Source organism: Salvelinus fontinalis, chromosome 17 (assembly GCF_029448725.1).
Source record: "Salvelinus fontinalis isolate EN_2023a chromosome 17, ASM2944872v1, whole genome shotgun sequence".
Taxonomy (NCBI): Eukaryota; Metazoa; Chordata; class Actinopteri; order Salmoniformes; family Salmonidae; genus Salvelinus; species Salvelinus fontinalis.
Genome location: NC_074681.1, coordinates 41,503,986 through 41,517,448, shown reverse-complemented (window position 1 = coordinate 41,517,448; position 13,463 = coordinate 41,503,986). Strand labels below are relative to the sequence as shown.

The 13,463-nt window shown below is 43.5% G+C and overlaps 1 protein-coding gene across 3 annotated transcripts in view; it reads left to right on the top strand.

Annotated features, from left to right (window-relative positions):
- Positions 1 to 12,497, top strand: part of LOC129814410 (cAMP-specific 3',5'-cyclic phosphodiesterase 4B-like) — a 144,408-nt gene extending 131,911 nt beyond the window's left edge. For 2 of the 3 annotated variants that reach the window (XM_055867516.1, XM_055867517.1), the window contains 9 exons: positions 4,042 to 4,135; positions 5,863 to 6,080; positions 6,830 to 6,928; positions 7,599 to 7,763; positions 8,285 to 8,384; positions 8,591 to 8,745; positions 8,970 to 9,092; positions 9,248 to 9,430; positions 9,663 to 12,497. In XM_055867516.1, coding sequence (XP_055723491.1) covers positions 4,042 to 4,135; positions 5,863 to 6,080; positions 6,830 to 6,928; positions 7,599 to 7,763; positions 8,285 to 8,384; positions 8,591 to 8,745; positions 8,970 to 9,092; positions 9,248 to 9,430; positions 9,663 to 10,007 — 1,482 coding nt within the window. In that variant the 3' untranslated portion in view covers positions 10,008 to 12,497. Of the gene's footprint in view, positions 1 to 819; positions 1,771 to 4,041; positions 4,136 to 5,862; positions 6,081 to 6,829; positions 6,929 to 7,598; positions 7,764 to 8,284; positions 8,385 to 8,590; positions 8,746 to 8,969; positions 9,093 to 9,247; positions 9,431 to 9,662 lie in introns of those variants that run through there. The other variant, XM_055867518.1, reaches the window with a different exon arrangement.
- Positions 12,498 to 13,463: the final 966 nt, after the last annotated feature.

The following is a 13,463-nucleotide window of genomic DNA, read 5'->3' as shown; positions in this document are numbered from 1 at the left end:
TGATTCTGTAAATTAGCTGCAGGATATTTGATTGTCTATTTCTCAGATTACCACATTACAACGCATACATTTTTATATTTGGATCAAGATAAAAATTGACAAGTAAAGTCGCAAATATAGATGAATAGGATACCTTTGATTTCATGCATCAGTTTTCAAGAGTGGGCAGTGGATGTCTGAGTTATATTAATGATTTTTGCTAAATTAAATGAAAATCTTGTAAAATATAAAACAAGTAAAATATTAATTTAGTGAAAAAGGAAAAGCAAGCCCATTTGAAATTAAGTTGTGCCATTGAAATAACCTTCAAATACTGCCCCATTGCGATAAGACACACAGAGGCAGCATCATTGAGATAAGACACACAGAGGCAGCATCATTGAGATAAGACACACAGAGGCAGCATCATTGAGATAAGACACACAGAGGCAGCATCATTGAGATAAGACACACAGAGGCAGCATCATTGAGATAAGACACACAGAGGCAGCATCATTGAGATAAGACACACAGAGGCAGCATCATTGAGATAAGACACACAGGGGCAGCATCATTGAGATAAGACACACAGAGGCAGCATCATTGAGATAAGACACATATGTATACAGACACAGACATACACATTGAGATGAAGCAGTGGCCAGAGTCAGGACGATGCACAGCTGCCTCCCTTCACTCAGCTGAGTAATGCGCAGCTGTGTGTGTGTGTGTGTGTGTGTGTGTGTGTGTGTGTGTGTGTGTGTGTGTGTGTGTGTGTGTGTGTGTGTGTGTGTGTGTGTGCGCGCGCGCGCGTTTGGAAGAGAGACCTCCGTGAGAGCGTCTATACAGTACACGTGACTCTGTTGCCATGGCGTGATCTACGTGTTGATGTCTGCAGTGGTTTGTGTTGATGTGCGTGTTGCAGGCAGAGACAGAGGGGGCTGAGGGAGAGAGAAAGAGGAGAGCGAGAGGGGGGCGACATCTGGCATTGGCGGGAGACTAAACAGAGAGAGAGAGGCATCCTCCACTGGCCTATCAGCCAGCCAGTTCTAGCCAGTCACCGGGGATCCCTAGCCACCGTTGGAACCCCCTTCCCCCTCTTCCTTCCCTCGTTCAAGCCACTTAGCCTCTCTGCCTCTCCTTTTAGTCTCTCATCGGAATGATGGATATAGCACTGGAATCCCCTCCGCAACCCGCCTCCATTGGCTACCTCTGGGATGGATAGAGATATGATAGCAATGCAATAGGACTGGGATCTCCTCTTTGAGAACCATTTGTCTTCCATTGGCTGTATAGAGATAGATAGAGATACTGTGGTTAAAGGGAGGCACCTACAGTACCTAAGAGATAGTTTCTATCTACGTAGTTACAAGCTTCCTACCTACTTATATATATATATATATATACTGCTGTTCAGGGGAATACCGTCTACTACTGAAGGAAATACAGTCGCTATCAAACTAGCTGCTGTGACTGGGGAAGATATCACTGGGAGATTCCAGAAATGAGGAAGAGCCCACTGCGGGGGTCTAGGTGCTCGTCTTGGTGGGGGTTATCATTGATCTGTCATCTGTGACTCTGTGAAGAACCACCAAAGAGGCTAAAAGACCAAGATAGAAGAGATGGAGACATGTCCGTTGGTTGCTGAGGAAAGAAAGCCTTGGTTTTGCCTATTCGGACAGGGCTTCTGCTGAGGACAGCCAGGGGTGACAGCTACAGGATATACAGCTACAGTACAGCACCATGCCTGAAGCAAACACCATGCTCTGTGTCTCCTGGGGGTACATCAAGGTCTGTGGGGGACTGGTGGCAAATGTGTGTTCGTGGGGAGAGAAAGGTTGTTTTGTCATGTCGGCGGGGGCGGGGGGGTTCATATGTGTATACTTAAAGCACGTTCTAGTATTTATTTGAATATTACATCAGATTGATTGGGCACTACAGCCCATGATCGCAACTGAATCCATCTCACAACAAAGATGTTATGCATGAGCTTCTAAACAGAATAAGATGTGTGTGCGGGTAAATGTTTGGTTGAAAAGCTACTGCAGAAATTTGGTTGATTCTGACCCTATGCTGTACATATTTATCCAGAAATACAGACATCTTTGATTAGTATACTAAATATCTCAAAATAGGACACTCAAATAGCCTATACTGTATAAAGACACGCAAACTCCTTATATGGTATCAAACAAACAAGCCTATTCCCTTGGGCTCCAATACTCCACATTAGTGGTGTGCGGGTCAGCTGTTTGTTCGCCTGCACCCGCCCACAATCGCTAAAACCCCATCCGCAATCGCTAAAAACCCATCCGCAATCACCCGACTATGTGATAAAGGGGAAATCTGAGGACTGCATCCGACCCTAATCCGCAAATATACAGTAGCAAATGCCCTGTAGACTACAGAGACGGAGGAATAATTTTTTACAGAGGTTACAGGAATTTATTTTGTTGCCTAATTTAGATATGTTTCTGCTTATAATTTCCGACATTTTGGTAGGCTATTTGTTAGTCAACTTGCCTATAATTAGATGCATGCAGCTTCTCTTCTGTCATTATATGTTGCCCAGGAAGACTAAATTAACCCATGCTCACCAGAATGTCATAAATTAATGCTTCAATCTTGTTGACATAGGTAAAAGTTCTCTCTGTCATCTCTGCTTCGGGGGAAAGAAGTTTAGGGACTGGGGAGAAAGTGCAATAGGCCTGTAAGGAAAGAGAAAGCTGTGAAAACAACCCAACATGTTTATAATAAGATTTCAGTTCAGCTTGTATTCATATTTGATGTGGTTGAAATACTATCAGCTTTTATGATGTTGATAAAGGTAGCACTGCTACAAGAAGTCCCTAGGTGCGCATTCACATTCTCTCAAGATGCTGAAAGAAGGAATAATTATTTTGTTCCCGAGTCAAAATATACATTTGGTGTAACATTTTACTGCAAGAAATGCTTAATTCTGCAGGAGTTAATATTAAGACTGTGAGAAGTTATAGACCTACAGTCAGTTTCCAGATTTCAGTTTCCATTTAACCCATCTGAACAGTAAGCTTCAGTTTTTCTCTTGACGTGCCATAGGCCTATTTGAAATCCCTGTCGTGTGAATGTCGAATTTGTATAGCGCCTCACAATCAACACACGTGACATAGTCACTGCTATCTTCCTCTTGTACCACTTCACCAAATCTTTCCCAAAAATTACTTTTCTGGCCCTCCTTTTTCTTTATTTTCAACTCTCCATTTCACAGCTTTTTTCTCAGTGAATAGACACATTTTTTCTGCATGTTTCCAAAAGGGTTTGGCGATTGGCGTGTAGGCTATTTAGCGCGTGTAATGTTAGGCCCTAAAGCTGAGGTGTACATGCTAATGCCAGATAGGTTTTTTTCTCTTAATTTGTAGGCTATGTAGCCTATAGATATAAATTGCACAAGAATTATACATTTATCGATTTAAAAAAAAATATATATATATATATATATATATTGTTTCAACCCGCCCGCCCGCCACCCGCCCTTTATCCCCACACAATATTTCATGACCCTAAACCCACCGGCACCGCGGGGGAATGTGGTTTATGAGTCAACCCGCTCATCACTAAACGTCAACGGAAAGTCCCTGGAAACAAGTTATACCACTACCCCAGGGAAGCCATTTCCTGTTGGTCTCCGTGCAGTAAATCTAGTAAGGTGTTGTGTAATTTTGTATTTCCCCAGTTCAATGTCTTGTTGGTCTCCATGCAGTGTATCTAACACAGTGTATCAAACACAGTATATCTAACACAGTATATCAAACCCAGTGTATCTAACACAGTGTTGTCATTTTCTGTTACTGCAATTCAACACAAAACCGTTTATATGCTTCACACTGCTAATTGGCAACAGGAAATGGCTGACCTGAGGTTAACAATTTTATCCAAAGCAACTTAGTACGTTCTACATATGGGTGGTCCCCGGGAATCAAACCCGTTATCCTGGCATCGCAAGCACCATGCTCTACCAAGTGAGCTAAAGTGTCTATTTAATGGCGACCTAACATGGTGTTGTGTCATTTTGTGTCTCCCCAGTTCAAGAGGATGTTGAACCGGGAGCTGACCCACCTGTCAGAGATGAGTCGCTCCGGCAACCAGGTGTCAGAGTTCATCTCCAACACCTTCCTTGGTAAGTCAAGTCATACACGCCTCCACGCAAAACACACACACACACACACACACACACACACACACTCACAAACAAACAAAATAACTAATCTCATGTATTGCCTTTCGCTGTGCTAATGGACTATACCTTTGGCTGAATGGTGATGTTTTAACTATTATTGTTTTTTTACACAAAGATAAACAAATCATAATAATATAGTAATCGTAAATGATTAAGCAGGAGGAGAAAAGAGGTTGAGGGTCAGAGAGAATGAGACGCTGCGGAGTGGGGTACCAACGTGGAATTGCGATAGTTTCAAGAGTGCTCCCTCTGTCTCGCTGCAGAGAGGGAGAAAAGGGAAGGGCGATTCTACTCTTCCCTTGGACTCTGTCGTTCTGCAGAGCGAGGGAGAGAGAACGAAAGAGTGCGTTTGTTACCTGTATATGGTGTTGCCTCATCTCTTAAATAAATAAATAAATATTTTTAATAGTGACACGGTCCATGGCTCCCTGCCAATTAGCAAGCTCACACCACCACCTTCTCCGCCAGCACGGAGAAAACTGCCACTCTGAGAAAACTGCGCAGTGCACCGACTCGTAAACAAGCCTCCATCTTTCTCTTCACGGATGAAAAAGCAGATGGAGAGAGGGAGATGGTAGAAGGGAGGAAAATTGATAAGATATAAAGAGACGGTGATGTTAAGGTTGATAGATAAAAGCGAAGCGGGGTGGAGAAATGAGGGGTGAAGTGAGAGAGAACGGATAGTGATTTAAGGTTTGTGTTGTGCATTGCGGCTAGTACCTGTCAGGTCGAGGCAAATCATCTTCCTACGCCTCATAGAGAACAGAACTGAGGCAGTGTGTGAAAAACACACAGTTAGCCGCAGATACACGCGATCAGCGGCACACACCCAGCGACGCTAACATGTAGCGCCTCGAGAGAGGTCGCTTCAGCTCCACTGCCACAAGCCATCCGCCAAACACTTCTCCTTAATACAACAACAGAGCAGCAGCCAACATTGCTATGTGTTGTTATGGTTTGGCGACAAGCTTTTATTGATCTGCAAGCACTATTAATCTCTCCACTCCCACTGAGAATTCATGCCTCATTGAATGTTATGGAATTTCTCTCTTTCTATGAATAAATCCTAAATGTTCCGCCATTGTTTTTCGTTAGCATGTTTTTGCCATATTTGTTTTTAACGTGTTATTTCTATGGCTTGATGTGTTCCCTCCCACATTGAATATTGAAATAGTTTATTATGCTCAATGTCAGTTGGCTCTTTCCTGGTGAATTTTAACTGGAGGAGACGGAAGAAGACAGAGAACAAGAGAAGGGCTTGATTGTTTGAAAGATTGAGAGAGTAGTCGAATGACTGTCAGTAGATAGGAGGACTGAGTGGTCAGGTCAGAGAACCAGTTCAGACCAGTTACTCATATACACATCTGACTGAATGATTGTCCACTCAAGTCAATATAGCCTCTTCTCCCAATGCGGTGTAATTATCATTTTACCATGTAAATTAATGTTCTGTACTGTAAAAAAAAAAAAATGGAGTAGTGTCCATGTACATTCTGTATGTATTGCTCTGTGATTGAAATGACCACAAATGTTGTTTGTGAGTCTGTCTTTCCGACTCAGTGTTTTCATTCTATGGTGCAGTAGTTTTAACCCTTTCTCTTTTCTCTCTCTCCATCCCTCTCTCCATCCCTCTCTCCCTCCCTCACTCCATCTCTCTCTCCATCCAGACAAGCAGAATGAGTTGGAGTTGCCGTGCCCTATGGCCAAGACCAGGGAGAGGAAGAAGAGAACCCACCACCAGACCCAGCAGGGGGGTCAGACTCCGGGTCAAGGGACGATGACCCAGATCAGTGGGGTCAGGAAGGTCAGCCAAACCCCCGTGCCCCAAGGCTGCAGCGTCAGCCGCTTCGGGGTCAAAACAGACCAGGAGGACCTGCTGTCTAAGGTACTGGGGAAGTCTCTACTTTATAGGGGTATACTACAACGCCAGCAAACTTTGATAAACAACCAGAAATAAAAAAATGTTTAGCTAAATATGTTTTTGGTTGTTGAGTCAACTATAGACCATGCCCATTTAAAGCTTATCTTATTAAAAAAAAATGTAAAGGTAATTTTTTGGGAAATTTAGGCAAGTTAGCTGGCTAACTCATTGATCCTGATTTCTCAGGGGTTGGGGTAAATTCAGGTTTAAGACAGGGCGGCAGGTAGCTTAGCGGTTAAGAGCGTTGGGCCAGCAACTGAAAGGTTGCTGGTTTGAATCCCAGAGCTGACTAGGTGCGAAATCTGCCGATGTGCCCTCGAGCAAGGCACGTGCCCCTAATTGCTCCTGTAAGCAGCTCTGGATAAGCGAGTCTGCTAAATGACTCAAATATAAATGTAAGGAAGACAAACCCATAACGTAGGCTATCACCTTGTGACAAACACATTTTTATGATGAGCTTATTTGTTTTTATTAATGTGACAAACTGGTAACGGACAACATTATAACGTAGATGTCCCCAAACCTAAGGCGCACATATTCTGCACAAGGACACCGATGGAAGCGTCGAACAAATGGCACTTTCTGATTGTTTAACTTAAATTCCAATCCAAATATCTGGATATTTAATTTGTCTGATCTGATTACAGCGCATTGTGACCTTCCGGCCATCTGTCTGCAAGAGCGTACCCTGACAATGTCTCTCTCTTTCTCAGGACCTCGAGGACATCAACAAGTGGGGTCTGAACATCTTCAGGGTGGCCGAGCACTCCCACAACCGCCCGCTCACTTGCACCATGTACACCATCTTCCAGGTCAGTGCTCTTCCTCATTCTCCTCTTCCTCCTCTTTCGTTCCTGTCAGATTGCTGTGTTTTCTCTGACTGAGGTGCCTTGCAGACAGACAGACAGACGCACACACACACACACACACACACACACACACACACACACACACACACACACAGGGTGAGTCACCAGCGCACAGCCTAAAGTACTCTACATCAGCACTCGGGTGTTCTCAATAATGTGTCCTCATCTTCTGGGTCAGTAGCTGAATGATTACTTATGCTACTGTAGTAGGAACTAGTCTAGGAACTAATCTAGTCATATGGATAAGTGGACATTAACACACAGTGCCAGCCATGTCAAGCAATTCATTTTTCTTAGCAGTTTTTGCAGTGTGATTGCATTTTTTGGGGACGCAGTCATTGCAATTTAAACAGACAAATTCAATGGTAAAAACCAAAGTCATTTTAATTTGAAGTAAATTTAAAAGGATCATCAGAGAGTGTTTATGGGTTGTTGTGTTACATACAGTATGACATGTAAATGGGTTACATTTCTCCTTTAGTTAATGAGTGGCGGTGTGGTGCCTTGTGTTTGTGTGTGTCCCGTGCAGGAGCCGAGACCCAATGAAGACGTTATGGGTTACGTTATTTCCATCAAGCTAACGGCATTGTGTTTCTTTGTGCGTCCCGTGCAGGAGCGAGACTTGATGAAGACGTTCAAGATCCCTGCGGACACATTCGTGACCTTCATGTTGACCCTGGAAGCGCACTACCACTCAGACGTAGAATACCACAACAGCCTCCACGCTGCAGACGTGGCCCAGTCCACACACATCCTGCTCGCCACACCCGCTCTGGACGTAAGTGATCTGACACAGCTCGACTTAATTTCCCCCTGCTTTGTCTTCTTGATTCGTGTTGAATATTCTGAGGAGTGACTAACAACACTGTCACATAGCAAACCCCTAAGTCCGGGCTCTCCAACCATGTTCCTGGAGAGCTACCCTCCTGTAGGTTTTCGCCTCAACCCTAATTGTAACTTGATTCGGCTTATCAACCAGCTAATTATTCAAATCAGGTGTGCTAGTTTAGGTTTGGAGCGACAACCTACAGGACGGTAGCTCTCCAGGAACAGGGTTGGAGGGCCCTGCCCCAAGTAATTATAAATCATGTATACCAGCAAGTGTTATCAGTAAACACGCATGTACAATGTCACACCACTTCACCTAAATATGTCACTGTCACTCCACCTAGTTATGTCAGAATGAGTTATTATCAGATGAATGTGTGTTACTGTGTCTTGTCAAGCAGGATTTTTACTGCAGTGAAACCGTCACTCCCACTGTTGAAAACTCATCAAATCTCTCCTGTCCAATCACAGGCCGTCTTCACAGATCTGGAGATCTTGGCGGCCATCTTTGCGGCAGCTATCCATGACGTGGACCATCCTGGGGTCTCCAACCAGTTCCTCATTAACACCAGTGAGTACTTTCTCCATCAAAATCTTAACAACAGCGCCGAATTCATAATCTCTGCTGCTTTGGTACACTATCTTATCATCTTATCGTTTATAATTTCTTGGCATATTTGAAAATATTGAAGTTTGAAATCCATCGTCACAAAAACCACATAAGAAAATGCTTTTTGACATTTTGCTTCTAATCAGTCCGTCTCTCTGTCACTCCAGACTCAGAGCTAGCCCTGATGTATAACGACGAGTCGGTCCTGGAGAACCACCACCTGGCCGTGGGCTTCAAGCTGCTGCAGGAGGACAACTGTGACATCTTCCAGAACCTGACCAAAAAACAACGCCAGTCCCTCAGGAGAATGGTCATAGACATGGTGAGAGAACGTCCCGGTTCTGACCAAAGTCGTTTGTTTCTGATGTCCCATTCGTATGAGTCTCCGACCGTGCGCCGGTCCGTCCGACGGTCCATCTTTCTATCCCTGTCTCAGTTCTCAATTCCGTATACTGTATATTTTACTATACTATATCCTATATTGCTGAAGCATAAACATGTCTAAATCACTAACAACGATCTCGCTCGCTCTCTCTCTCCCTCCAGGTACTGGCTACTGACATGTCCAAACACATGAGCCTACTGGCTGACCTGAAGACCATGGTGGAGACCAAGAAGGTGACCAGCTCTGGAGTGTTGCTGCTGGACAACTACACAGACAAAATACAGGTAGGAGATCACACTCCTGCATAGGAACGCATGCAGTAAAGACACACACACACACACACACAGGGACACAGGCATGCATACAGGTGCACATACAGGCATGTAGGTACATGCACACACAAACTCACACAATCCTCTCTCCGTCCCGTCTCTTCCAGGTGATGCGTAACATGGTTCACTGCGCAGACCTGAGCAATCCGACCAAGTCCCTGGACCTGTACCGCCAGTGGACCGACCGCATCATGAACGAGTTCTCCCACCAGGGAGACCGGGAGAGGGAGAGAGGCATCGAGATCAGCCCCATGTGTGATAAGCATACGGCTTCAGTGGAGAAGAGCCAGGTAGGTTACTAATGCATGTACACATATACAGGTATGTCCGCACACACCCATACGTACAGTACCCACACTGCTCGCATACACACGTGTATACACATCTAACACGTGCACATACTGTTTGCATACACACACACACACGCTCTCTCAACTCTCTCTACTGCTGTTAATACAGTATTCATACGCACTATTCTATCCTGAAATCTTACACCCTCCTCTCTCTTCTCCCTCTCTCCAGGTGGGCTTCATAGACTACATCGTCCACCCTCTGTGGGAGACGTGGGCCGACCTGGTGCACCCTGACGCCCAGGAGATCCTGGATACCCTGGAAGACAACAGGAACTGGTACCAGAGCATGATCCCCCAGAGCCCCTCTCCCCCCTTCTGCACCGGAGACGGAGAGGGGGAGGGAGAGGGCGGAGAAGGAGGTCACAAGTTCCAGTTTGAGCTGACGCTAGATGACGGACAGGATGAGGATGGACAGATAGGAAGGGAGGAGGGCGAGAGGGGGACAGAAGGGGGACTGTCGCCAATGGACCAGGGTGGAGTAGAGATGGAGATGCGTGGGGCTTCCCCCACATAACAAGCCTTGACCGTGATCTTTATAAAAGCACCAGTTTTAGGCTGTGTTTGGCATCTTGTTTTATTGCAGTGGAGGAATCCTGCAATCTGGCTCTTTGGAGCTGCTCTGCTTGTGCGCGAGGGCCTGACTGACTTAGGGCCCCTGCAGAAGAGGGTGGGGGACCCCAACACTTGTTTTGGGAACCCTCAGAAAGAAGATTATGATGAGTTGAAGAGAGTGATGCCTTGAAGGAGTGCTGTTGAACTGCTGTGTGGCAGAAGTACCATATCTTGGTCCTTAGCCAGATACTACGATCTTTGCTCTGACAAATAAAATGAAGCTAATTTACGCTAAGAGACAATGGTGTTCAATTGGGACAAGATGAGACACTTGCACTTCAGAACGATTGTTGTTCTTTGTGACTATTTTCGGGTATATGTTCTGTTTTGTAACGGGATTGGATGGGATGTTGCCGGGTAGCGTTCAAAGTTCAAGCTAGTGGTCCACAGGTATTTATAACACAGAAGGTTTACCCATTTGTAACAGGTGTCTAAAGACTTTTGTGTGCCTTTTTTTATGACCGTGTCTTTTGTATGTCATTTTCTAATTTATTTAACAGTTTTAAGTCGTTCTTATAAAATGTTTGTTTTCTACCCACAACTAATCTATTTGTCTCTCGAATGAGAGGAAAATTCTTCCGGTCTTCCTTATGTCTTCTCAACAATAGTGTATTCCGAATTGTGCTTTGTGGACTTTCCAAAATCGTGGGACTTCCCAGCACAAGTTGCACTTTTTTTTTTTGCAAGGGTTGAGAGTTGTAAGGGTTGAGAGTTGTAAGGGTTGAGAGTTAGAACAGTGTTTCAACTAAAGAGTCAGGTTATTCTTTCAACGCCCAACTCAACAAGTTATCTCTTAAATCTCAAGTCAATATTAACAAACGCCACATAAGTTCGATATTCACAGCAAAGCTGTGGCAAACCTGCTCCTTTTTATTTTACGTATTTGCCTACCATAAAGCAATTATCTCCATCGTTCAAATTTTCCCAGTGGGAAAAACCAATGAAAGTCAATGTAAACTATCCTAACCAATAAGCTCCAAAGATGACCTGATAAAAGCACTTTAACAGCCAGATGGAACTCAGTCCAGATGTTGTGCCACATCTGATTAGCACTTAATTAAATATCTTAATATTCTTTCGCAAAAACATTTAATTTTGAGTATCTTCCTTCCGTGAATGGAAGTCCAGTAGATGGAATCTAATTCATGCACAGTATTAAAGACAATTAAGGCCCATCAAATTAACCATTGAGTGGTTTCTTTCCAAAGAGAAAGAGAAAAATCCCACGTCACATGATATTTTGAAGCCCTAGACTAGCCTTGTGACGGTCAACCAATGTCAAAAAACAAACCTCCATACAACAATATTTGACATCAGCTGATGTTATACTTTTGGTTGCCAGGTCCCTCTTGAGGTGTCCACCGCCAACAAACACATCTCTCGAGGTTTGGCAGAAATCACAGAGCAACAAACACAATGAAACTAAGCCAAAAACAAATAGCATCTTTTTAAAAGTTGATTCAATGTTAATTTAATGTCACCTAAAAGGTCCCCTGTAGGAAGTGGAGATACTGAAGTGAAATGTTTAAAAAATAATTTAAAAAGCCACGATTTCTGTCCAGCACTTTGACGAGCTGGATAGCTCAGCACCTAATTGCTCTCTGTCAACAATACATCTAAATGGTACTGCCATGGAAGCTGCACCACTCAGCTTCTACAGTGTGGGGAGAACAGCATAACATCACTAGATGACAATACTTCCCTTGTTGACTGTGTGTGTGTGTGTGTGTGTGTGTGTGTGTGTGTGTGTGTGTGTGTGTGTGTGTGTGTGTGTGTGTGTGTGTGTGTGTGTGTGTGTGTGTGTGTGTGTGTGTGTGTGTGTGTGTGTGTGTGTGTGTGTGTGTGTGTGTGTGTGTGTGTGTTTACGAGGATAACTTAGCTGCACAATCTCCTCGTCCATGCACCTAGTCCTATGTCAATCCATGAACTGTTTGAAACAGTGTATTTATGACTTTGATCTGTAAATAGAATCATATTCACAAAAAGTATGTTTGGTATAATTTATATGCACTTCCATTACCTGTCAAAACAAGTGAAATATTTGTTATAATGTATAATACTCAAGTTTTTGCAGATTTCCACAGAACATTCTTAAACATCTGTGTTACTTGGCAGAAAACTGAGGTGGTTGGCAGAAACGTAATTCCTCGGTTTCCATTGTTTTCCTGTTATCTGGAGCCATATGAAGGCTGCATTGAACCTATATGATGTATGGTGACGGGTCATTGTACAGCTAGCTGTATGTTTATTGAAATATTACATTGTTTAAGATGTACCGATATTTCCCATGTGTTTCTCAGAAGTCTCACACAATGCATGGTAAGGTATTGTATATTGTGTTCAACAAATCTTTTTTATGAAATTATTAAAATGAGCATGAATTTACACTATGCATTGTTTCATGTCTTACCTTTCTGTAATTCTAGTGTCATATAGGATGTCAGTCCACTTTAGTTTTAAAGGAACAACATACAGTAAATCCAAATTAAGTATACTGTGGTAATAGCCTCTAGTCCAGCCTTTTTCAAACCTCTCCTTAGGGACCCCCAAACGTTTCACAATTTTGTTGTAGCCCTGAACTAGCGCACCTGATTCAAGTAGTCAAGGGCTTGATGATTAGTTGATAAGTTGAACCAGGTGTGATAGTTCTGGAATAGTTCAAATGCACAGAATATCTAGGGGTCCCTGAGGAGAGGTTTGAAAAAGGCTGCTCTAGTCTACTCAAAAGCCTCTGGTTGCATTCCAAAACTATCACAATGTATCCTTCCTACCTTCCATCCTTGACGTAATCACTGATCTGACATGATTTGATGGGTGAAAGGAACATAAGCCAATAGAAAACTTCCTTTCACCTACTATGAAATCATTTGGTGGCAGCAGTAGGCTCCAGACCTGCAATCATTTGGTGGCAGTGGTAGGATCCATGCAGGTGTAAGGATATTTCAAAGAGAAATACCCAACGCAGAGGACGAGAGGTCAATAGAGTAATAACGGTCAATGGAAAGTGTTTTTTCTGTAATGGGATTAATGATCAATGGGTCAGAGACATGGGAAGAATTTCAGACCGGGACTCATAGCTACATGGCAAGTTCTCATTGGTCCAAATTGTTTATACATTGAGCCTGAAATATGATACTTGTTATTTGGACATTGGCCCAGTTTTATTGCAAGGAATTCTAATTGGTCAAACCACAGGCAAGGGTTGGGTTATAAAACTACATCCTGTCCCTTTCTTCTTTGGAGAGAATCACTGAGGGAAAAAGTCACTAATGATGGGAGAATGAACCATCTACTTCCCAGCATAACATCCATGATTTGTCCTCTTTTGAATAAACCTATTTTTCTCCCCTTGATTTGC